Source organism: Alternaria alternata, assembly GCF_001642055.1.
Source record: "Alternaria alternata strain SRC1lrK2f unplaced genomic scaffold CC77scaffold_15, whole genome shotgun sequence".
NCBI classification, from domain to species: Eukaryota; Fungi; Ascomycota; class Dothideomycetes; order Pleosporales; family Pleosporaceae; genus Alternaria; species Alternaria alternata.
In genome coordinates, this window is record NW_017306204.1 from 28640 (window position 1) to 50286 (window position 21647).

The following is a 21647-nucleotide window of genomic DNA, read 5'->3' on the forward strand; positions in this document are numbered from 1 at the left end:
TACAAAGCAAACGACTCCAGGCATCAAGTCGCACGTGCAAGCGTACGTATGTGCAACCCTCCTCAGCTTACTCGCCACGCAGCCTTGTTGGTGACCAAGCGTGCGATTTGCGGCCAGAAACCAATGGCTCGCCATTCTGTGACTCTTGGAGAAGTTGGTAGAAGCTAGCAGAAGAGAGCGTGGACGGCAGGCTTCCAGGGCGCGCCTCTAGAGCATCGACTAGGCGGGTGGTGAGCAGGCAAATGGATGTTGCGCGTCCAGACGGTCGGGCAGATCGGGGCGTGTGTTCCTCCGTTGTGGCGGTGGCTGTGGCGGCGCGAGAAGGATTGGCTGCAGACATATCCTGAGGGGTGTGCCTTCATTTCTCCACATGGGCCAGGAAGACCAATGGGGGCGTTGCCTGCCTACGTCTTGGGGGGTTGTAGAGGAGGGGTAGCTGCAGCTGCGAGTGTTGCAGCTTCGCTATGACGTGACTAGTCTGCAACAAAAGTGTGTGCCCCACCAAACTTCTCTTCCGCCCCGACCACATTCACCACCAATTTCCATTCAATCGACCAGATCTCTCCCAGAGCCAATCAACACACTCTCAATCGTACCACTCGAGTCAATATGTCCGGAAGCATCCCCACGTCCACGTCGGTCAGCGAGTCAGCTGTCATCGACGCGTCTTTCAGCGATGTCTGGCACCTGATCAAGCTCCAGGACTTCAGCAAGTTCTGGTCCAAGCTCGACAAGAGCGAATTCGTCAAGGGAACCTCAGACGAGACGGACATCGTCAAGTGGACCTTCAAGGACGGCGCCGAGCTCGAGGTCAAGCAAGAGGAGCACTCTGTACGTGACGCAGGCGCATGAGCAAACCCTGCAGATACTGACTGGGATGCATAGTCAATCGACCACTTCATCACATACTCGGTCATTACCTCCAAGCCTGAGCTCTCTTACTCTTCCGTCGTCTCAACTATCCGCGTATACCCCGTCACTTCCGGCACCCACGAGAACAAGACGTTCATCACATGGTCTGGCAACTTCAGCAGTGATGCCGATGCTAGTACGTGAACAAAACACTCCTACCATGCGACACATCTAACACAAGTAGGCGTGATCCAGGATGCCAAGTTCAAGCGCCGCGAAGCCCTTGCCGACCTTGCCAAAGTTGTCTCCAAGAAATAGGTTTCGGGCAATGGAGGCCTGACTTTTTCAGAGGTTGAGAAATTCATGCAGTATAAGACATGTTATGGTGGCTCGCATTGTGCGATTGGTTCGCAATGACGATGATGATGATGATGATGATCTGAGAATCATGCAGGCAATGGACCCGAGTTCTGTAGTTTAGCATAGCAATACCGATCAAGATACAACGTTCAAGAATCCTCCCAGCTCTCTCCAGATACCTATTACCTTTTCCATGACGGTACAAAGACCTCCGTATCGGTTGTGTTCAAAACCCCTCATTCATAGGGCTTCGCATGACCAAGGGAGTGCTCAGCCACTCTGCCTGCATCCAAGCGAATCCTTCGACTCGCGAATCGCCTATTTATGGCAACGCTCTGAATTGGTATGACTACTAAAGCATCTTTCATCAGCACCCTGATAGCTACGTGTTGACACCATAACCACAAAAACCTTTTTCCGACATATACTTTGCCTTGGAAAGAATCTGCGCTGCACTACCTACCATCGCCGAACAGTCGTTTGTCGCGGATACATAACCATGGATGGCGCAGGAATTGGAGCTAGTTCGTTCAGCAAAGCAGAATGTGTAGTCATTCGTAATTCTTACAATTCATTGCACGCTAACTTGTAGCAGTAGAGAAACAAGTAAAGCTTGAAGAACAGAGAAAAGCCCATGAGAAGACTGACCGAATCAAACATGAGGAAGAGCTGAAGGAGGGTGAGGATAGAAGAAAGAAGGGAAGGGTAAACCGGTGGATTAACTATGCGTTGTCGAGTCTTGCCGGCTAAGGGTCGACATCATGAGACCACTATCAAACATTTGCTCGTAAGAGGGAGGTGTGTTCGAACCTAAAAAACTCTCCTGATCAGATTCAAATGTGATCGTCATGCTATCGAATCACACGCTTATTGTATATAGCGTTCCAGTCTAAGAATTGAACTACTAGGAAGGACAGGTAGAACAGATAGAGCGCTGTATGTACTTCTGTGCCACACAAAAATCACAAAGCGACTTGTTGTCTATCAACAACAATAAGAGTATATGAGAATCAGTTGGAAGCTAACATACAAGAACAAGTTGGTCCATAAGCGTTGGTCGATCGTAGCTGTCGTGTGATGGGGCGACATACTTTTGGTGCCGTTGCATGGGCAGCTCAACCTCGAAGTCAGTGGACTTTTCCCATGATCGATAAAAAGATTAGATGCAGCTCGACTTGCAAAAGCTTTGTCCCTCGAGGACTTCCAGCCTTCAACACTAAAACACGTCCCTACCACCAGACGCAAGGGGAAAGAAATGATATCACAAGATCTAGCCTTGTGTGCCATAGACGTAGGATACAATAGCTCTGACCCAATCGAAAAACGAAAGATTCGGGAAAAGAAGGGTTAAGCGCAACCCTCCTCCAGCCTTCCTTCCGAGGAGGTTGATCAAAACAACTCCAACCCCAGCCCCATTTAGTAACAAAGACTAGCAGTGCCGCCGACTGCCGCTATCGCACTTGGCCCCCCTTTTTCCTCTTTCTTTTCCCACCGACGAGGTTCCAGTATGCGACTAATCTAACTAATTCTGCGCGTTTTGATTGCCTACCATTCTACCGTGGGTTGCATTCTGCATGATGCGCTGGGGGCCGAGGCTGTACCAAGGAAAAGCAACGGGTAGCGGAGAGAACGTCGACATCATCCGCGCCGTTGCTCCGAGAAACCGAACGTCGATTGACGGATGCTGATCGCCAAAGGAGGTTGGGGATTGCGATCAGGGTCAACTGGTGATGCCCGGGTACGAAACCGCTTTCTCGCTGCAGGGTTACGTTGTGGAATCAAGTTCATGGCTGTTTCCAAGTGTGAGTGTATATCGTTGAGGATGTTATTGCATCTAATATGTTGTTCATTTCATAATTATCGTTATTACCACGGGTTAAATGCTCACTGCTAAGCACAGCGTATGGATGGAACCGTAATATGACGCCATCTTGCCCACGCATTTATGGCAAACAGCCATGAAAAAAAAAAGAAGAAGAAGTGATATAACTGAATCGAAGAGGAGAGTGATCAGTTCCCAGGCTGCCTATAGCCCAGAGTCTCCCGGGAAGAGTATGCCATTGGGATGGAATATTCTGTGGTACGTTTGCCAGTTCTTGCACGTCCTCTTCATTTCGGCAAATCCATCCTTGGCCTTAATCTCAGACGAGCGCTCAAGAAATTGTACACCAAGACCGGCCGCCACGTGGAAGGGGATATGGCAGTGCATCAGCCATGCTCCTGGGTTGTCAGACTCGAAGGCAAGGACGAGGTAACCTCTGGCAGGGAGATTGGCTGTGTCTCGACGGATGGGATTATTGGTCTTGAGCCGGGAAATGTCACCATTCCAAACGGCATTCTCTTGCTGGTCCAAAACGTAGAAGTCGTGCCCGTGAAGATGGATGGGATGGGGTAGTGGTGGAGCAGTGTTGTTGGTGGTGTCTTGTTGAATGACCCAGTATTGCCACTAAAGATACTGTCAGCTGCGAAAACTTCTGGTTTCAATGCTGTAGACTCACCTTGTGATTCTCATCGATTTCAAACACGTGCCGATTATTTCCGTACGTGACGTTACGATCCAACACATCTTGTAATGTGGGTCGATCGAGGTCGATCGCCATCGGATTACCATTTACGAGCCACTGTACCAATCCCTGGCTCTGTGTTACATCGCTAGTGTAGTTGTCGTTGAAACCGAAAGTCAATGATTCGGGCATCTCTTGGGGAACAGTCGTCTTGGCATACGGGACGATATTTTGTTCGTCATAACAGCCCACTGGTAGAACCCTAGCAGTCGAATTGGGCTCCCCAGCTGGTCCGCCAGCATACCGGAAAATACTCTTGATATTCGCCGCATTTGCGTTGGGACCGTCGCATCTACCACCAGTACCTACACGCCACCAGTAGTTGCCAATAGGCTCGGTTGCGTTGATGATGATCTCATAACGTTGACCTAGTGATCATGTTAGTGAAACGTTCTTCAACAATAATTATCGTGGCTGCGTTCTCGTGGGTGGGGGCGCGTCGCACAGGCGCATGTTGTGAGAATCGCAACGGGCGGGTGAATAGAAAATGACCCGGCTCAACTTACCGACTGAGAGGATGAGGTTGTCAGTCCAGAAAGGCTCAATTGGTGTGAAATCGGCGGAGATGACCTGGAAAGAGTGGCCATCGAGGCCGACATGCAGGTAGTTGTTGATACCAGTGTTGACGAGTCGCAACAGATGCGTTTTCCCGGGAGTAAGGATCGTCTCTGCATATTTTCCTCCTGCGGCAGACGTCATCGTGCCGTTGATGAGAACGTTGTCTGCAACTGGAGGGCCGTTGGCATGAACAGCGGCGGCATTCACTGTGAATGTGGTCGCGTGAAACCAGTCTGTCATCGGCAGCACACCAAGATCAATGTCATAGTTCGCTGTTGCTGGTCCCCGTATGATCATGGGACCCACGAGACCATCGCCGTACTGTACGGAATAGTGCGAGTGATACCACTGTGGCTGTCAGATATATTCCGATCATAGGTTGCGCCACTGGAGAAACTCACCGTGGTGCCGTACTGTGTCGCCTTAAACTTGTAGACCTTGGAGTCACCAGGTGCAATTGGACATTCAGTGATACCATTGACTCCATCTTGCTCATTTGACCCGAGTTGTCTTAGACCGTGCCAATGCAAACCAGTGCCGTTAGTTTGGAGGTCGTTGGTCACGGTTATCTCGAGATCATCGCCCCAGTCTGCCAGGATGGTCTATAACATGTGAGTAGGGGAGCAAACAAGTTGTGGTCGATGCGCTTACAGGTCCAGGTGTTTGGCCATTGATCAACAAGATTGGTCTCTCAAAACCGTCCGGGGCTCCTGTGCCATTCGTGATAGTCAAATGATACTTGACTGTCTTTCCAGTATTTGGCCAGTGAAGATCCATGTCCGTGTCGATGTCGAAGTCGCCGTTCCAGCATCCTCGCGATGTTGGCCCATGATTACAGTTCGTTTTGTACCCGTCTCGTTTTTGGTGGCCACTCCATAGACCGGTTTCTTTCCACGGAACCTCAGGAACTCTGGGTGTGAGGTACTCCACAGAAGGTACAGTCAATGAAGCGACGAATGGCAGGAAAAGCCCCAAGGCGGTGGCTACTTTGAACATCGAGGCAACCATTATGGATTAAGCAGGGAGGAACGAAAGAACTTAAATGTAAACGACAGCTGCCAAAGCCTGAACACACAGGGTCAAACGGTGCAAGCAGGCTCAGACTAACTAACGTACAACGGAAAGCGAAAGGCTGGCTGGTCGGATAGACAAAGGATGGTACGAGTGATTATATCTTCAGCATGGCAACTTTGCCCTGCTGCTCTAGTGGGCCGAGGGATAGCCCCGAAAGGCTACCAACGCCAGCAGTGGAGAGTTTCCACCACTAGCTAGTGGTATGATCATTCCATGTAGAGTGTCGCCGCGAGAGTATCCAAGATCGTCCTGAGTACGGCCTACGGCACATGAACGGTAAGGATGCTGGCTTAGTATGGGCGCCTTGCCCAGAGCTGTGAGCGTAAGATACGGCTGCATATCAGCCCTAAGTGCATGAACGGAGATTTCTAAGTGGTCACTTTCGTCGCAAATGTCGGCATCGCTCGTGTTGCACGACTGAATGCAGCTAGACCTACCGAACCTCGGCGGAAGACATTGACTGAAGAGGACGAGCTAGGCACTCGGCAGAGATGCAGCAAGTGCTGAGTCGTACAAGGGGGTTGTAGCTTCAGCAGGCTGTGATGCTGCATCAAGCGGTGATGTGCCTTGGGTCGCGCAGAAAGTGGGGCATGTGAGGCATAGCTTGACATGTAGATACATGGAGGAGATGCCGCTATGGGTAGTCTGCAGAGCCGTCGCCTAGGCTGACCGTGGAGTCGAGAGCCGCCTCTGGGGCTTGTAAAGCTTGATAGTGGTCAAGCGAGACGAAGAAGGATCAGAGAAGCGCAAGCGAGTCAACATCTGGAGACGATCTGTGCTATTTCCTACAAGCGCTAGCTCCGCTAAGGTTAGCGTGTCATGCTGTGTCGGACATTTGTGAGGGGGGCCGGACCTCCTCGTCCGACCACAACATCACTACATCACGATATTGACCACTGAGAGCGCGTCCTGAGGAAAGGATGTGTGGATTACACTTGAATTTGCGCTGTGACTCGGCTACAATCGCCACTTCTCGAGCGTGCCGTGCCGCTTTCATGACGTTCAGGACCAAAGTCAGACTATTGATATGCACCAGAGCTGCATTGGCCGTCTTGGGCAGCCACAGGCGCTGCGATGGCATCGGCGAGGCCCTCATATCTCGAATGATATCTCAATGCTCCAGTGTTGCCACCTTGATGACACGGCTGAAGCGGATACATCTTCTCATACTTGCTTCTAGGCGAAGAGGGCAATGCCGGATCAACGTTGTGGCTATTTATCCTCCGTACTTGCAATAGTTTGGAACAGTCAAAGTGTTCCCGCTAGCAGCTGAAAACAAGTGAATTAGATGTACGCTAGGCTGCTACACATGGTCTCTCCCACGTCATCCTTGCAAGAAGCGCCCACTGGCCATCATCCGCATGCTTATCGCTACCAACACATGGGTTTGACAGAAAGCGAACTTCCAACGGCCTTGTGTCAGATTTGGTGCAGTTTCTTCCATATCGGTGGCCACAATACTGACAGCGAAGAGCGCCACAATATTGAAGGAGCAATGCGCGTCTGCTTACCTGCATCTTGCAGAAAATCCTTCGCGCAGCTCAGAACATTTTGTCCCATTTTTCTCAGGTGAGAAGTCAGCCTTATGGCCTTGTTCACCGTAGTATCAGCCATAGCACACTAAGTGCTTATTCATGCGTATTGGTCTCTGGGCGCGCTTCTTGGAGGCGTCTACTTCATTTTATCGCGCTGTCATGATTCAGGTCCTCGGTTTCAAGTGAAATTGTACGGATGTACGGATCGTGAGCGGCGAATAATTGCTTCCTACACCTCGCGTGCGAACCAGTCGTTCGGCGTCGCCTAGGTCAATGCGGTACATGCAGTGCTTCATCCGCGCGGAAGAAGGAAATTTTGGTGTCGTACAGCTCAACCATACCTCTCTCGCCGAAGAACCGTGACAGATGCTCGCTCGCTCGCAGTTGCGCACTGCATTACTGTGGCAAGTTCCGGTTGCGGTGTACAACAGAAGGTACTGTCGGTACTTCGATCCCCACTCTCAGTGAGGCCGGATCATCAGGGCCCAGGTTTGCAAAGAACCACTCAATCTGGTCGGGTATCTCGATCCCTACGATCATGAACAGGGATTTAATTTTCCGACATGCATGTATTTCAAAAGCTGTATGACGTCCTTCACTTACCACCCGCAGCACAAGGCGACATGAATCGCGCGGAGCAATCACAACCCTGATATTAAGTTATCGTCATAGTCGGTCCTATACCGAGCTGTCTTGCATGATCTGGCAAGTCGCTTGGTTGCTCTCTACGTCTCGAGGCCTACAGGTGAATAGCGACAGTCCTAACACTATCCAACTTCACCTGCACCCTTCAAGAAACTAACCAGTCGCCTTTGAGATGATGGCAAGTCTGTTCCTGCATCTCAGTCTTTCTTTGACAAGCTTCGTGGCAACGAAGTAGCTCCGCTATGTAGATCAACAACAGGGTATATGAACAAGTGCATGCATCTACATGGATTCTGAACGTACGAACGCCTCAGCATATATATGCGCGACACGGTGTGACATGTGCCGTCTACGAATCTCATACACGCTTCCGGTATAGCCTGTAACCTCAAACGGCTTCGTAAAGTAGCAATATGTAATGTTGCGTGGCTGTATAGTACAAGAATTTCATAGCCACGTGGACTTTTGGACGTCGTGTCACTGCTGTCACCCTGACAACATACTACAAATGTTACTCAGACAGCTGTTAGACGCCGTTAGAAACGAGGTTCCACCAGCGAGGTACTACTACAGAATGTCCGACGCCATGCAGCTGTCAGGTACGACTTGCAACGTCCAAGATGTACCCTTGCGTCATAGCCTCCCCATCTTCCGGTGATCTGGCATGCGTGGCGTGCGTGAAGGCAGATCTTATGCATCTGCAGAAGGACGCCTTCCGTGAACGCCTTCCGTCGATAATCTACGATCGAGATAAGTGGCCGCAGTTCCCTGAGCAACACAGAAGTGCCGTCATGTGCGGCAGGCGCCGGTCGTGCATAGCGCGGACATGTGGCTTCAACAGATGCATGCAAGGTTGATCATTCGAATAATGTCCTGTTGAGAGATTTGCATGCGGATACTCGGGAAAGAGCGGCTGGTGGAGGCTGGTGAGGCTGGCAAAGGTTGAACTAGGTAAGAACTAACGGTTCCCTCGGTGACATACAAAGAAGTTTGGTTACCCTAACACTTCGATTCAAGACTACAACCTACTCTAGAGGTATAAATGTTGTGAAAGGATGATGCTCCTGGCACGAACGAGTTTCTATGTTGGTGACAAGAACGAATGCCTGGATGCACAAGTCGTCATCGCCCCTGTCTATAATCTGCCAAGAAAGCCACCACGAACGGAATTAGGCTCCGATCTGTTTGCATATTCGCATGAAAATTAGGAAAGGCATGTATCTTGATTCAGCTGAAGGGGGAACAGCGGCCAAGAGTACGCGATATATGTAGTCTCGTATCTCCAGAGGCGTTCAGTTTATGTCGACGACGACAGTTACTCAATAACATACCACCTAGTGGTTCTAGACATGGGATGGAAGCATACGATTGATATACAGTGGTTATTCGTTGCGCACAGTTATACAGATGACCTAGTGGAGCCTGTACCATAATGAAGCTTCGGAAACGATCCTGGTCAAAAGAGCAGTTCGAGAATAAATGAAAAAGAACTTGTTTGTGTGATGTAGAGATTGTAGTGAGGAAAGGCCACACATGCCACTGTAATGATTGTTCTGATTCGTACTGTACTAAAATTCCCGATAAGCAAAATCATACCTGCCTGTCTTCTCAAATAACAAGAGCAATGCTATTCCACGCTAATCAGAACGACATTGGGAAGCTACGGTTCATTTCAATATATCGAGAGTAGCCCTTGGGTGTTTTTTCTTCGATCGAAGAGAGTCATATCATTCTTCATCTACATGACCATAACAAAGTCCGGATCACGGTCATCGCCTCTACCCTCAAATTCGGCATATTTTCCGCTCGCCTTATCCTTGTTGATTTTCCATACCCACGCAACATTTGCAGCGACCCTGTAAGGTAATGGTCAGTACATCTTCACACAATGGCGATATCTCGAACCGGGTCAACTTACAGTACCCAAGCTGCGCAAAGCAAGCCCAGCATGATACTATGACTCTTGTGAAAGTATGGCCCTTCACTCTTTGGGTACACGAAACTTGCGACGAAACCTCCCGCATTGGCAATCGCGAGTTGGAGTGCAGAAGTAGTGGCGCGTTTATAGTGTCCAGCAGAGTTGTTGCTGTTCCAGGATAGAATGCAAGGCACAGTGGCATACATGCCAGTTGCCATAAGGAAGGTCATTCCGTACTGAACCTTGGGGTTGGTAGTCTGGCTTATAACGCCGTAGCCAATGATTGCAACGGGCAATGTACATAACATGACCGGACCGCGTAGGTTGAGACGATCCGATAGCAAAGCAACTGCCACTGTAAAGACTGATGCTACAGCGTAGGGGATGACAGTCCAGAGCTGTGTTTGATTGGGATCCTTGGCGAACCCATTATTGATGATGGTTGGGAGGAAGAGACCAAAGCTGTAGAGCCCACTGAGGATTGCAAAGTACGCCGTTGCAGTAAGCCAAACTTGGACGTTGAAAACTCCGCGCTTGACCTCTGCCCAGTCGAAGCGTTCGTGAGACGAACTCTGCTCACCGAGCCGGAATCGCGCATGCTCTTTCTCACTTGGCGTAAAGAACTTGGCGGATTCGATGGAGTTGGGTAAGAAGAGCGCGGAGCATACACCGACAAGGACGGTCAAAAGTCCTTCCACTATGAAAATCCAGCGCCAGCTATTGCCGAATTAAGTTAGATTCTAGAGAAAAAGGCTGCGAGCGTATCACTTACCCTTCGAGTCCTCCAGCAGGACCAATCGCGTTGAGTCCTCGGGCTAGCAGGCCACCAAAAGCTCCAGACAATGATGCGGCGGTGTAGAAGATACCGATGCGTAGAGCCAGCTCTTGCCTACGGTAGAAGCCAGCAAGGTAGAGTACCATACCGGGCAGCAGACCTCCCTCCGCGCAACCAAGCAACGCGCGGACAGTAACAAACGAAGCGAAATTGGTGACGAAACCAAGGCACATGGTCAAGATGCCCCACACCGATGTCAGAAGTGGAAGCCATATCTTGGGTGACATTTTCTTGAGCACCAGATTCGAAGGCAGCTCACTGGCGATATATGTAGCGTAGAAAACGCACAATCCGATGGAGTACTGGTGGTCGTTGATCTTGATGTCTCTTTCCAGGCCCAAGATCTTTGCGTTGCCGACGTTGGTGCGGTCGATGAATGAGCACAAGAAGAGGAGAGCGAGGACAGGTAGGATGCTGTTGTTATTAGCACCCTGGTCTCCAGGGCAGAAGAGAACATTAACATACCGAACATCCATCTTGAACAGCAACTTCTTAGCAACCCGGTCGTCGTCACCGAACCCCGCCTCCAACTGCTCACTTCCGCTCCGATTCTCGAGTTTCTCGTCGTGCATCTTATCAAGGCTCATCTTCGCAACCGGTCAAAGTACCGAGAGTAAAAGTGAACCGGGCGTTGGAGGTCCAGCGTGAGCTCTCAGCTCAAAGGAAGAAGAAGAGACCAGCTTTCTTATCCCCCCAACGGTAACTCGTAGCGCACACCGACCCAGCAAAAAGCGACCAGGGCTACCCTATCTGACCCCATGGGGGCGGGCGCATGGGTTGCGGCACAATCGGCTTTATCTGGCATGTCATTGGCGGAGTTGCTCGGCCGTCGAGTGAACCTACCCCAACGCACTCGAGCTTGTGCTGGAAACAAGCATAGCGCTCTTAGGCAGACAGGCGATCGGCAGGCTTGACGACAGCGTGACTGACTCGACGCGTGCGAGCGGGAGTTGTTCTGTTTCCGAGTGTTTGTCATCATGTAGAGATACGAATAACGGCGGAAGATGCATCGGATGGTCGCCATGACGCTGCATCTTTTTGGTGGGGTTGTGGGTGTTGGTAGAGTTTATGGTTTGATCAGCAGAACCAAGCTTTCGTCGCAGAGGGCGGAGGGGCCCATCAAGCAGTGCGAAGCCTTTAAGCCCCGCTTGGACGACTTGGCTGCCCCGAATGTCGGATGGCTACCGCGACGAAAAACCCGCTGCGTTGGGAGATCGTCAACGGTGTCGCAGAATACCATTGTAGTTAACTTCGAAGCTTTCTCCAGGCTATAATACCGAAGGTGGTATCGCAATACACAAAAGCACCAAAGTTGTTCTTTGGATAACCGACGATCGCGTTGTCGCAATCGCGATGCTTTGTTTTTCCAGTAAAGCTGCGCAGCTCTCCGTCACATGATTGAGCTGATCGTCATAGTCAAAACAACGCACAGGATCATCATTCAGAACACTGGACGGTGACGTGCTCACTGCACCGCGATCATGGAGCGTACCCTGATCTCACGCAATCGCTTTGCAAACTGATGCTGATGGTATCGATCGCTAAAGCATACTACATACGCCAGCAAGCCACGGAGAGAGGCCTATTCCATGGTCTTGACGTCCGGCGCAACCTCAAACTTCGCATCTGTCTTCGCCTTGACATCCTCCACACTAACACCAGGCGCAGTCTCTGTAAGGGTCAAAGTACCTCGCTTCCTGTTCACCTCAAACACACACATATCCGTAATAATGGTGCTGACGCACTTGGCTCCGGTCAGAGGCAACTTGCATTCCTGGACGATCTTGCTCGATCCATCCTTGGCAACATGCTCGGTAGCCACTACCACCTTGGTAGCCTCTGGGTTGCTGACGAGATCCATAGCGCCGCCCATGCCCTTGAAAACCTTTCCAGGGACCATGTAATTTGCTAGGTCGCCAGATGCGCTGACTTGAAGGGCACCTAGGATAGAGACATCAACGTGGCCACCACGAATCATGCCGAATGACTCTGCAGAGTCAAATGTTGAGGCGCCAGGTAGAAGCGTAACGGTTTCCTTGCCCGCGTTGATGATGTCTGGGTCGAGCTCGTCCTCGGTAGGGTAAGGGCCCATGCCTAGAATACCGTTCTCGGATTGCAGCCACACCTTCACACCATCGGGCACGAAAGATGCCGCTGCCGTCGGAATGCCGACACCCAAGTTGACATAGTATCCTTGCTTCAGCTCCTTCGCCGCCCGTCGAGCGATTCGGTCGCGACGCTCTGCGGCCTCGTTCTTGGAGGATGTGTCTGTAGAAGCAGCGGGCTTTCGAAGCTTCTTGATCTCGACGTTTTTGGGTGCGGTAGAGGGAACGATGCGGTCGACGAAGATACCAGGGAGGTCGATGTCGTTTGCATCAAAGGTGCCAACTGGGACGATTTCTTCGGCTTCAACGATGGTTAGGCGGGCAGCTTTGGCCATGATCGGACCAAACGCTTTGGTGGTGTATCTTTCGGACGTGTTAGCCATAGTGTTCACAGCATTGGATAGCGCGGTTGTTACCTGAAAACACAGTTACCGGCCTCATCTGCTTTGTGTGCTCGAATAATCGCGACATCGCCGGTCAAAGCAGTCTCCATGAGGAACTTCTTGCCATTGAACTCTCTGACCTCCCTCTTCTGACCGAACCCGACAGCTTTTCCCTCTTTGTCAAACTTGGCGGGAATCTCTCCATCCTGCAATAAAGTGTTGACGGCTGTGGGTGTGTAGAATGCTGGAATGCCTGCGCCACCAGCTCTTATCCTCTCCGCAAGCGTACCTTGCGGACATAGCTCGATCTCTATACCACCGCTCAAATATTGCTTCTCCAACGCCTTGTTGTTTCCCAGAAAGCTAATGATGAGCTTCTTGACTTGTCCATTCTTTGTAAGATGCGCTAAGCCTCCTACATCCTCAATGCCAGCATTGTTGGAGACGGCTGTCAGAGAATGTAATGATTGTGGACCGCGTTTCTTCATCGCTCCAATGAGCGTATCTGCTACACCACACAGCCCAAAGCCTGCACTCAGGACGGTCGATCCCGGTTGCACGTCCGCGACTGCTTCGTCCGCATCTTTGAAAAGTTTCGATTTCGAACGGTCAATTGTCGGAGCGCTTTGACTGATGCTGCGCAGCTGACCTGCAAAACGCCATCGCGGTGGGAGTCGCGCGGCTCGTAATTGTGCGGGGAGAGGACGCTTGGAACATAACCGTGATGGCAAAGCTGCAAGCAGCCTATATGACGCAGGTAGCGAGTCCATTGTGAGGCGCGTAAGAACAGCAGCAGGAGAGGCAGTCAAATTAAATCGTAGGTTAAGGAGGCTCAAGAAGCTCCGACTTGTCGAGATACGGGCTAAAGTTTTGCGATTGATGTCCGAACGAAAGTCATCAGACGCGTGCGTCAACCGCGCAGTAGCGTAACGTCATGCATCTGGCATCCGTCGGCGTCATTTCAACTACCGAAGATGGAGCGACTTTGGAGCTTGGAGCGGGGCTTCATTTGCCGCGAAATCATATGAGGTTTAGCCTCTAGCGAATTCCGAGGTTGTGCCATCCTCCAAGTTCTCTCCTACTTGGCGACCCGTCAAACGCTATCCACTCTGCTCCGCGACTAGCACAGGCTGGTAACGGGCAGCGTGAAAACATCCCTATAAATCAGAGACCTGTTCAAGGTTCCTAGAATGCTTTGAACCGGTTAGAAAGACTGTCAAGCAGCTTCTTCTCAAGCATTACGGGAAGTTGAAGTCCGGTAGATTCATCCAGTCCGTCCATAATGGATTGCTGTCATTCCAAGGCAGATCCAACAGCGCCGTTGAAAACAGGTCTGAGTTGGTCACAGTCTCGTTAACTTCATTGTACGACATGGCCGAAAAGTCAAGCGTGTCCGGCCAGTAGCTAGAAATCGGATCCGGGCCCATCGTGTGGTTCTCGGGCAATGCTTCATTGACCTTGTATGACGGTGACAGAAGGTCTGGTATGGCCATGGATGATGGTGCAGGATCGTGCGATGGCAATCGGATCATCCTTTCAATGTCCGGCGCCTGCTTGACGAGAACGCGCAAGAAGCGACCGTAAACAACGGAGGCACCGTTTCGATGAATTGGTGTGCTGCCTATACGCTCAAGAACCGTTGCTGTGTCTTCGATGAGATGTCGAACACTTGGGGCAAGGCTCTTCTTGTTTCCACTACCCTCCGGTACGGGTGCACTCAAAGCGAGTGCTATGCTTGCAGCAAAACAAATCATCGTGACTGTGTTATTCGGCATCGACTTGAGACGAGACTCGCCTTGGATTGCCGCGCGCATAACGTTGAGTGCAGAAGATAGTGCCGACTTGCGGAATGATCGCTTGACTTCTGGAGGTGCGCTTGGGTGATTAAGAAGCATTGAATAGGTCGAAAGTCGTGTATGTGTGACCAGAATTTCGACATACGGAGGTAGACTCTTACTCTCTGGATCAGCGATCACAGAAGGCCAGGCTCGAGACCAGCTATCGAAGAAGCTTTCGACAGACCCGTCAATTTCCTGGGCGACCTTTGAGCCCACCTCGACAAGACGATAGTTGTCACAGCGCGTTCGCACCTCAGCAAAGAGGTCATCAAGATCGCGGCGGAGTACTGCCATCGATATGAGCGGTCCGTCCTGGGCATCAGCGTACTGATTGAAGTGCCACTTGTCGCAGTACTGAATCAAAGACGTTTTGGGAACACAGTAGCTGCGGCCGCGGGCTAGGCAGACTCCGCGTTCCAATACAAACAGGGAGATCCAGACCCTTTCTCTGCGCCGCAGAAGTCGCTGGCCCCATTCCGAGTTTGGGTCGACATCTTCGAAGCCGTCCATAGCCAGTGCTTTTCTTGCGTGGAGACACTCAGCCTTCGGTATCTGTCTAACGACTTCCTGGTCGAAAGATATAGACGGTGTGATTACTTTATCCAGCATTAAGTCCAGTGCGATGGATAGAGCTGTAGCCAAGTAGAGACTGGTATCATCATCGCTCGCATGCGACCCTGGAGGCATCCAAGGTATACTGACCATGAAAGCTAGCACGATTTCGACAGATCTGTACTTTCGAGTGATGACCTGTTCTGCCAGAAACCTGCGATGCAGTAGTAGCCGCTTAGCCAGAGCAGAGGTTTCTGGCAGAAAGATGGCAGTCATAGCTAGTAACGTAGTGAACAAGAAGGCTGAGCGGTTCCGGACAAAAGGCAACGTGTGTACCAACGGGTCGAGTCCCCAGCGCGTATGCGCTAGTTTCTTGTGAAAACTAGATTCTGCAAGTCACTTCGGTGTATCTGCAATGAAGATGTCGATGCCGAACTTACTACTGTAGAAGCATCTCAGCTTCATCCTTGGTCACAAGACCAACATCGATCGGATCCAATCCTGAGCCCTGATCAAGATTTGCCTTCATGGGCAGGAAAAAATGATGAACGTCCAGAAATGCGCTCTGTTCGCTGCCATTGAACCTGCCTTCTGGACTGGCGGTACTCGGATTGTACGATTGTGGTGTTGCAATCCGTAGATCCGATGCCCGAGCGAGGAGCTGGAGCGGGTTCTCGACATCTTCAACAGCGAGCTGGTCATCGCTTGAAGTGCCAACGAGATTGTTTACTGATGCTTGTGGGTACACCTCTGAGGCCGGAGACGTGTCCGGGTTCTGGTTCTGGTTCGAGTCCTCGTCCCTTTGTGCCTCGTTTAGGAGTTGTTGCAGCTGCTGCAGCGTACTCTGACTCGTAGCTGCATCCGACTTCCTCTTCTTAATGGCTTCCTCGACCTGGTATATCGCTTTCTCTAAGCCTGATCGTTTGCTTCCAGATTGTCAGCCTAGTTGGCATGATCAGAACTGATCGCTTACTTTTTTACACCCTTTTGTCTACCAATGTGAAACTCGCTAGATGAAGGTATGCGAAGTCAGTGTGTATCTCACATGCAGTTCGTACAGGCACACTTACGGAATGATGCACTCAATGCCGACGTTCTGGCATCGCTCGCATATCGGCGCGCCTTCTGTGCGCCGACATTTAATTTTGCTTTTGCGGCAGTTGAGACATGCCGCTTGTTTGACGTTCATTCCTTTGACCTTGCCCTATTATGTTCGGCAACGCTATATGACCGTTCTGTAGTCTGAACTGGGCGTCTCCGGCATAGCTTGGATGGCCGCACGAAGTCTCTATAGCTGGGGATTTGAGTTGGGCTTTTTTCTCTTCACTGAGCCTCAGAAACAATGTCTACAACAGACCCAAAGATCATGGTGTGCGACGCAAGGCGGAACAAAGGAAGACGAAACGCGCCGAAAAGCTCCTCGGTGCATCCGCGTGCGTGTGGAGGTGTGCTAGCTGATTGTGCGCTAGCATGGACCCTGGTCTTGTACATGGCAGGCGCCCCAGCTTCAAACCTCGGAATAACTTCCGCTGACTTGAAGCTTGCCCAGGCCCGGCCACGCATTGCGACAAGATGCAACCAGGCTGGACTCGCCGTGAACATCGCGTGCGCTTTCGCCACTGGTCGGCGGTCAGAGACGTATCGTATATCAAAGGCAATGTAGCGCCGGATGAGACATACTCCTCGTGGACCGAGGGTATGATGTATGTATTGACGTCTAAGCATGGGTATCTGTTTGGAAACTGCTACATGAGTACAATGAAACTGCACGCCAATATCAAGAAGCAGAGCCTGAGAGTTCGTCTTCCACTGTTACCGCCCTCTCTTTGCCTTTGGCGCTCGCACTTGGATCCAATCTCTCATGCGTCGCGAGATCGTTTCCAGCCTTGTTTTCATCGCTCTGCTCGCGCTGTGCTTGAGCCTCTTCTTCCCTTCTCCTCGCATCTTCCTCCTGACGTTCCCTTTCTTCTTGAGCTGCCACCCGTTCAAGTCTTTCCCTTTCCTCCTGCGCGTGTACCATTCGCTCTCCAACACCAGGAAACAGACTGGCAACGAATAGAGCAAAAGCGCGTTCGACGGTGCGCATGCTGTCTCTGATCCACCCAAATCTTTGGTCTCTCCTCTGCTGCAATAATCTCCTAGCCGCTTCCTCAGGCGATAGGTTGCCTCGCTGCTGGGTTTGGCGTTGGTTGTTGGGCTGAGCCACACGGTCGGCCAGGGCCCCTACGGGAAGCAGGGCCTCGAAGTGACGACGTACAAGATTGAACTGCTCTTGGAACACACCTACTTGTGCCAGATAAACCACACCAGCAACAATGCCGAGCATGATGGGCCTGTAGAGACCACCACCTCCTGCAAAGAAGTAGACAAATGCAGCCAGTTTGAAAATAAGCCACAAGTGCCCAAAAACGTTGATCATACGATCATTTTCTTCTGGTTGGTTCGCATTCGCGTTTGCATTTGCAATCGGATCCTGGTTTTGGTTCTGCATTTGATTGTGCGCCTGGTCCTGATTGTAAGCCTGACCACCAGCCTCTGGTTGTTGTGTTGGTGTCGGTTGGAGGTTTGCCAGTTGATTGTGCAGCTGGGTCGATCCTTGTGCCATGTGCTGCCCTAGCCCAGCAATAAGCTGTCTATTCTGGGCAAACTGGGTCGTGAAGCTCTGGAATGGCATTGTGGATACCATAGGAGCCGTAGTGTAAGTGCCTTGCTGGTCAAAGAGAAGACCAACAGGTCCTTGTGGGCTGGATAAGAGGAACAACTCGGCTGGTGCATCTGCAGACGAAGTCTGCGTAGCATTCTGTGCTCGTGATTGTGATGTAGTTGGCACGGCTGGCGTCATGACCGGAGCACCTGGTATTGTGCCGGTGAATACACCAGCGGTTGCCGGATCTGTGGATGTAGCTAGGGTGCTTGGTTGACTGGAAATAGGACCGCCCTGTTGCCGATCAAGTATGATGTTCAATTCTAACGCATCTACCCTAATTTCGGTAACCGAACGTCGTAGCGCTACCACTTCCGGTTCGGTAGGCAGGAGGGAAAGGGCCCGCTCGACAACGTTCAGGTTCTGGTTGATCGTGTTCAGGTGTTGGCGTATGTAGTCAATTCGCCAAATAGGGAGCTGTAAGGGGAGGTGGTTTGATATCGAAGGTCGATCGGTTTGTGTGCTTGGCTCGCGCGTGGGCTGTAGTAGCGTACGAACATTTTCCATCTCCCGTTGTGTTTCCTGGAAGATGGTCTGAATCCGTGGCAATAAGCGCTGTGCACTGTCATGGCCCATTGAGGGAAGAACGCCTGGTGGAATTGGTGGACGAGCGAAACCCAGTGGATGTGGAAGAGCAAATGCAGGAACAGGCTGCTGAACTCGCGCAGGTAAGTTGACGTGGTTGTATGTGACTGTCCACCGCGCCCCATTGGGTCCAACACCTTCGCGCCGCAGTGGTTGGTCGCCATGGCCGGGAAGATTGGGTAGCCCCATTGCTGGCAGAGGCGTTGCACCGGGAAGCGGCGATTGAGCGGCATCAGCAGGTCTCTGTGTCTCTTGTCCAGGCTGCTCAGATGTCGCGTTTGGAACTCGCTCGCTATCCTGTTGTCCTTGCTGTGCCATGGCGTGAGCAAGTTGGTGCTGTACCTGTTGAGGCAGAGGAATGGGGATCACGTGTGCTTGGGCTCCCGGGAGATGGTGCTGGTGGGGTTGTGGTAATGGTGGTATTGAATTTGGTCGAGCCTGCGGCAGCGTCCTGAACGGGTTCGTCTGAAGCGGATTTGCAGGCAGAGCTGGAGCTTGGGGACGAACAAGATTGGGCGGAACGGTTGAAGATGGAGGAGCAGGTGATGCTGAAGAGTTCCCAGCAGTAGGGAGCTCTCGTAGTACCAGATGGAGGCTCTGGTCTTTGCTCTCACGAATCTACATTCACTGTTAGCCCATGTCTGCTGCTTGCGATTGGCGATCCTACGTTGTCAACACCGAACACATTGCTTAGTGTGTCGGCATCGTTGGCCACGACCCTCCCCCGGTAGATCAGGCGCATGCGTTCAGGTGCAGGCTTGGAGGGCGCCGCATCCTGTATGCGGCTGCGAAGCTCCTTGACGGTGGTTGAAGCGGGTACGTCTGCGAGATTCACGCCGCCCTCCACCTCAGTCGAGGGGGAGAGGATCTTGAGGTTGATGGTCTGCGCTTCTTCCGCCATGGTCGCTGTGTGGGTAGCGGCAGACTATGGGGAGAGGCGAAGTGTGCAGATAGATGGGAGTAGAGAAGTGACGACGTGTCCGTTCTAGAGCTCGGTGTCAACAACCTTGGGAGCCACGGTCACGCCTGCCATCTACGGTGGTCTTCTTTGTTGCCAGAGCAGTTCAAACGTCAACTTGGGCCGCCGTCCCGATGTGCCAGATGTTGCAACTTTGGGCGCACGCGATGCAGCAGTCGACGGTGGACGATGGCGACGTGCGGAGCCATGGCCGTTGCGCGCTAGAGAGGCGTCGCAGGTGGATACGTCATTGGTCAACCGAGCAGGTCGATTTTCCCTCCACCACGCGACGCCTTCGCCTGCCATCTTTGCTGGGGAATTGCTCGTTGGCGATGCATTAAGCCACAGCCATGGCGTCTCCCTGTTCACGCCAGCTCATGCGGGCTCCTCTGCGCCCGCGCTTCGCTACCCACACATGCCCCAATGCGCGCCTCTCGGTCCCCTCACGCACCTTCTCGTCGACCCGCGCAACATGTGACAAGCAGAACTTCCACCGCAAAGAGTCGTTCCGGTCCCGGCTCAACGCGGCGCTCAACAAGACCAAGATCAAGTGGGAGCCCATCCCGATAGCCCTGGGCATTGGCTTCCTCGGCGCATTCCAGCTGTACCGCATACAGCGCAGGGAAAAGCACACAGAGGTCGAGAGGCAGAATGGCGACGAGGGCGCGCCAGACAGCCAGGGCCGGCCCAAGAAGCGCGAGAGAATACGGCCGAGCGGGCCATGGACAGTCCAGGTCATGTCCACGCTGCCGCTCAAGGCCCTCTCGCGCGTCTGGGGGCGCTTCAACGAAATCGACATTCCCTACTACCTCCGAGTCCCCGGCTTCAAGCTCTACTCGTGGATCTTCGGCGTCAAGTGAGTACTCGATGTTTTCCAAGATAACGTTCGAAACGTTGCCATTGGGAGAAGTTGCGTGCTGACCAGCCAGTCTCTCCGAGGTCTCAGAGCCTGATCTCCATGTCTACCCCAATCTCGCCGCCTTCTTCTACCGCACCCTCAAACCCGGCGTCCGCCCTCTAGATCCCAACCCCAACGCCGTCCTGTCCCCCGCAGACGGCAAGGTCATCCAATTCGGCACCATCGAGCACGGCGAAGTCGAGCAAGTCAAGGGCGTGACATACAGTCTGGACGCCCTCCTAGGCTCCACCAAGCCAAGTACGCCCGCCCAGAACGTCGCAGGCTCGCAGGTCATTGCCAGCGAGCACGAAAAGACAGCCAAGGACGAAGAAGACACGGTCCGTGCCGACGAGGAATTTGCCAACGTGAACGGCATCTCCTACACTCTCCCCAACCTGTTCTCGGGGCCATGGCCAAAAGGCGGAAAGCCAGCAGAAATGCCAACCGATCAATCTACCGCACCGGCCGCCTCTTCAGAAGCTGAGGTCCGCGCAGAGATGGCCCTGAGTGAAGCCGAGCGCCCCTGGTGGGCTCCCGCGTCTCAGAAGACACCCACAGCACTCTACTACTGCGTCGTATACCTCGCACCAGGAGACTACCACCGTTTCCATTCTCCCGTATCGTGGGTCGTCGAATCGCGTCGCCACTTCGCTGGTGAACTGTACAGCGTATCGCCATACCTGCAACGCACCATGCCCGGCCTGTTCACATTGAACGAGCGCGTCGTGCTACTCGGTCGTTGGCGATGGGGTTTCTTCTCCTACACACCTGTCGGCGCAACCAATGTCGGTTCCATCAAGATCAACTTCGATCGTGAACTCCGCACCAACAGCCTCACCACCGATACTGCCGCCGACCGTGCCGCCGAAGAAGCTGCTGCGCGAGGTGAACCTTACTCGGGATTCGCCGAGGCCTCTTACACCTCAGCTAGTCGCGTATTGGGTGGTCACTCTCTCAAGCGCGGTGAAGAGATGGGTGGTTTCCAGCTGGGAAGCACCATCGTACTCATCTTCGAGGCGCCAAAGGGCTTAAGACCCAGTCTTGACGAGGGCTTCACTGGCACGGAGAGGAAAGGCGGGTTCAAGTGGAATATTGAACAGGGGATGAAGGTCAAGGTCGGAGAGGCCTTGGGATATGTGGAAGAGGTACAACAATAGTCGACGCACTCAACTCATGCATGCGCAGCAAATGATACCATCTAGCAACCCGAATGTCAATTCTTTGGCGATAATTATTCAAGTCTTTGTATTTGCTCAAGCCGTCGAAACTAGACCTTGTCTAGT

At 52.3% G+C, this 21647-nt stretch overlaps 7 protein-coding genes across 7 annotated transcripts; 2 read left to right on the forward strand and 5 right to left on the reverse strand.

Annotated features, from left to right (window-relative positions):
- The first annotated feature begins 557 nt into the window (after positions 1-557).
- On the forward strand, positions 558-1374 carry CC77DRAFT_992661 (Bet v1-like protein). The gene is made up of 3 exons (XM_018536390.1): positions 558-831; positions 886-1048; positions 1097-1374. Exons 1-3 carry the CDS (start codon positions 610-612, stop codon positions 1168-1170), a joined length of 459 nt encoding a protein of 152 aa, XP_018383834.1. The 5' UTR covers positions 558-609; the 3' UTR covers positions 1171-1374.
- A 1798-nt stretch (positions 1375-3172) lies between these two features.
- Positions 3173-5559, reverse strand: CC77DRAFT_189213 (laccase). Its single transcript, XM_018530541.1, has 5 exons — positions 4986-5559; positions 4736-4936; positions 4283-4682; positions 3711-4144; positions 3173-3658 (listed from the first exon to the last, which is right to left on the reverse strand). Exons 1-5 carry the CDS (start codon positions 5340-5342, stop codon positions 3239-3241), a joined length of 1812 nt encoding a protein of 603 aa, XP_018383835.1. The 5' UTR covers positions 5343-5559; the 3' UTR covers positions 3173-3238.
- Positions 5560-9302: 3743 nt separating this feature from the next.
- On the reverse strand, positions 9303-11054 carry CC77DRAFT_189442 (MFS general substrate transporter). Its single transcript, XM_018530543.1, has 4 exons — positions 10807-11054; positions 10279-10755; positions 9507-10223; positions 9303-9444 (listed from the first exon to the last, which is right to left on the reverse strand). Exons 1-4 carry the CDS (start codon positions 10926-10928, stop codon positions 9327-9329), a joined length of 1434 nt encoding a protein of 477 aa, XP_018383836.1. The 5' UTR covers positions 10929-11054; the 3' UTR covers positions 9303-9326.
- Positions 11055-11923: 869 nt separating this feature from the next.
- Positions 11924-13599, reverse strand: CC77DRAFT_1010379 (succinyl-CoA:3-ketoacid-coenzyme A transferas-like protein; the record flags this gene model as incomplete). Its single annotated transcript, XM_018523644.1, has 2 exons — positions 11924-12809; positions 12863-13599. 2 exons carry the CDS (start codon positions 13597-13599, stop codon positions 11924-11926), a joined length of 1623 nt encoding a protein of 540 aa, XP_018383837.1.
- Positions 13600-13763: 164 nt separating this feature from the next.
- On the reverse strand, positions 13764-16411 carry CC77DRAFT_1073351 (hypothetical protein; the record flags this gene model as incomplete). Its single annotated transcript, XM_018529180.1, has 4 exons — positions 13764-15601; positions 15660-16145; positions 16193-16228; positions 16290-16411. The coding sequence occupies 4 exons, from the start codon at positions 16406-16408 to the stop codon at positions 14068-14070; spliced, it is 2175 nt and encodes a 724-aa protein (XP_018383838.1). The 3' UTR covers positions 13764-14067.
- A 366-nt stretch (positions 16412-16777) lies between these two features.
- On the reverse strand, positions 16778-19806 carry CC77DRAFT_1096375 (hypothetical protein). The gene is made up of 2 exons (XM_018529840.1): positions 19176-19806; positions 16778-19126 (listed from the first exon to the last, which is right to left on the reverse strand). The coding sequence occupies exons 1-2, from the start codon at positions 19407-19409 to the stop codon at positions 16997-16999; spliced, it is 2364 nt and encodes a 787-aa protein (XP_018383839.1). The 5' UTR covers positions 19410-19806; the 3' UTR covers positions 16778-16996.
- On the forward strand, positions 19722-21622 carry CC77DRAFT_189401 (phosphatidylserine decarboxylase). Its single transcript, XM_018530542.1, has 2 exons — positions 19722-20322; positions 20396-21622. Exons 1-2 carry the CDS (start codon positions 19817-19819, stop codon positions 21519-21521), a joined length of 1632 nt encoding a protein of 543 aa, XP_018383840.1. The 5' UTR covers positions 19722-19816; the 3' UTR covers positions 21522-21622.
- Positions 21623-21647: the final 25 nt, after the last annotated feature.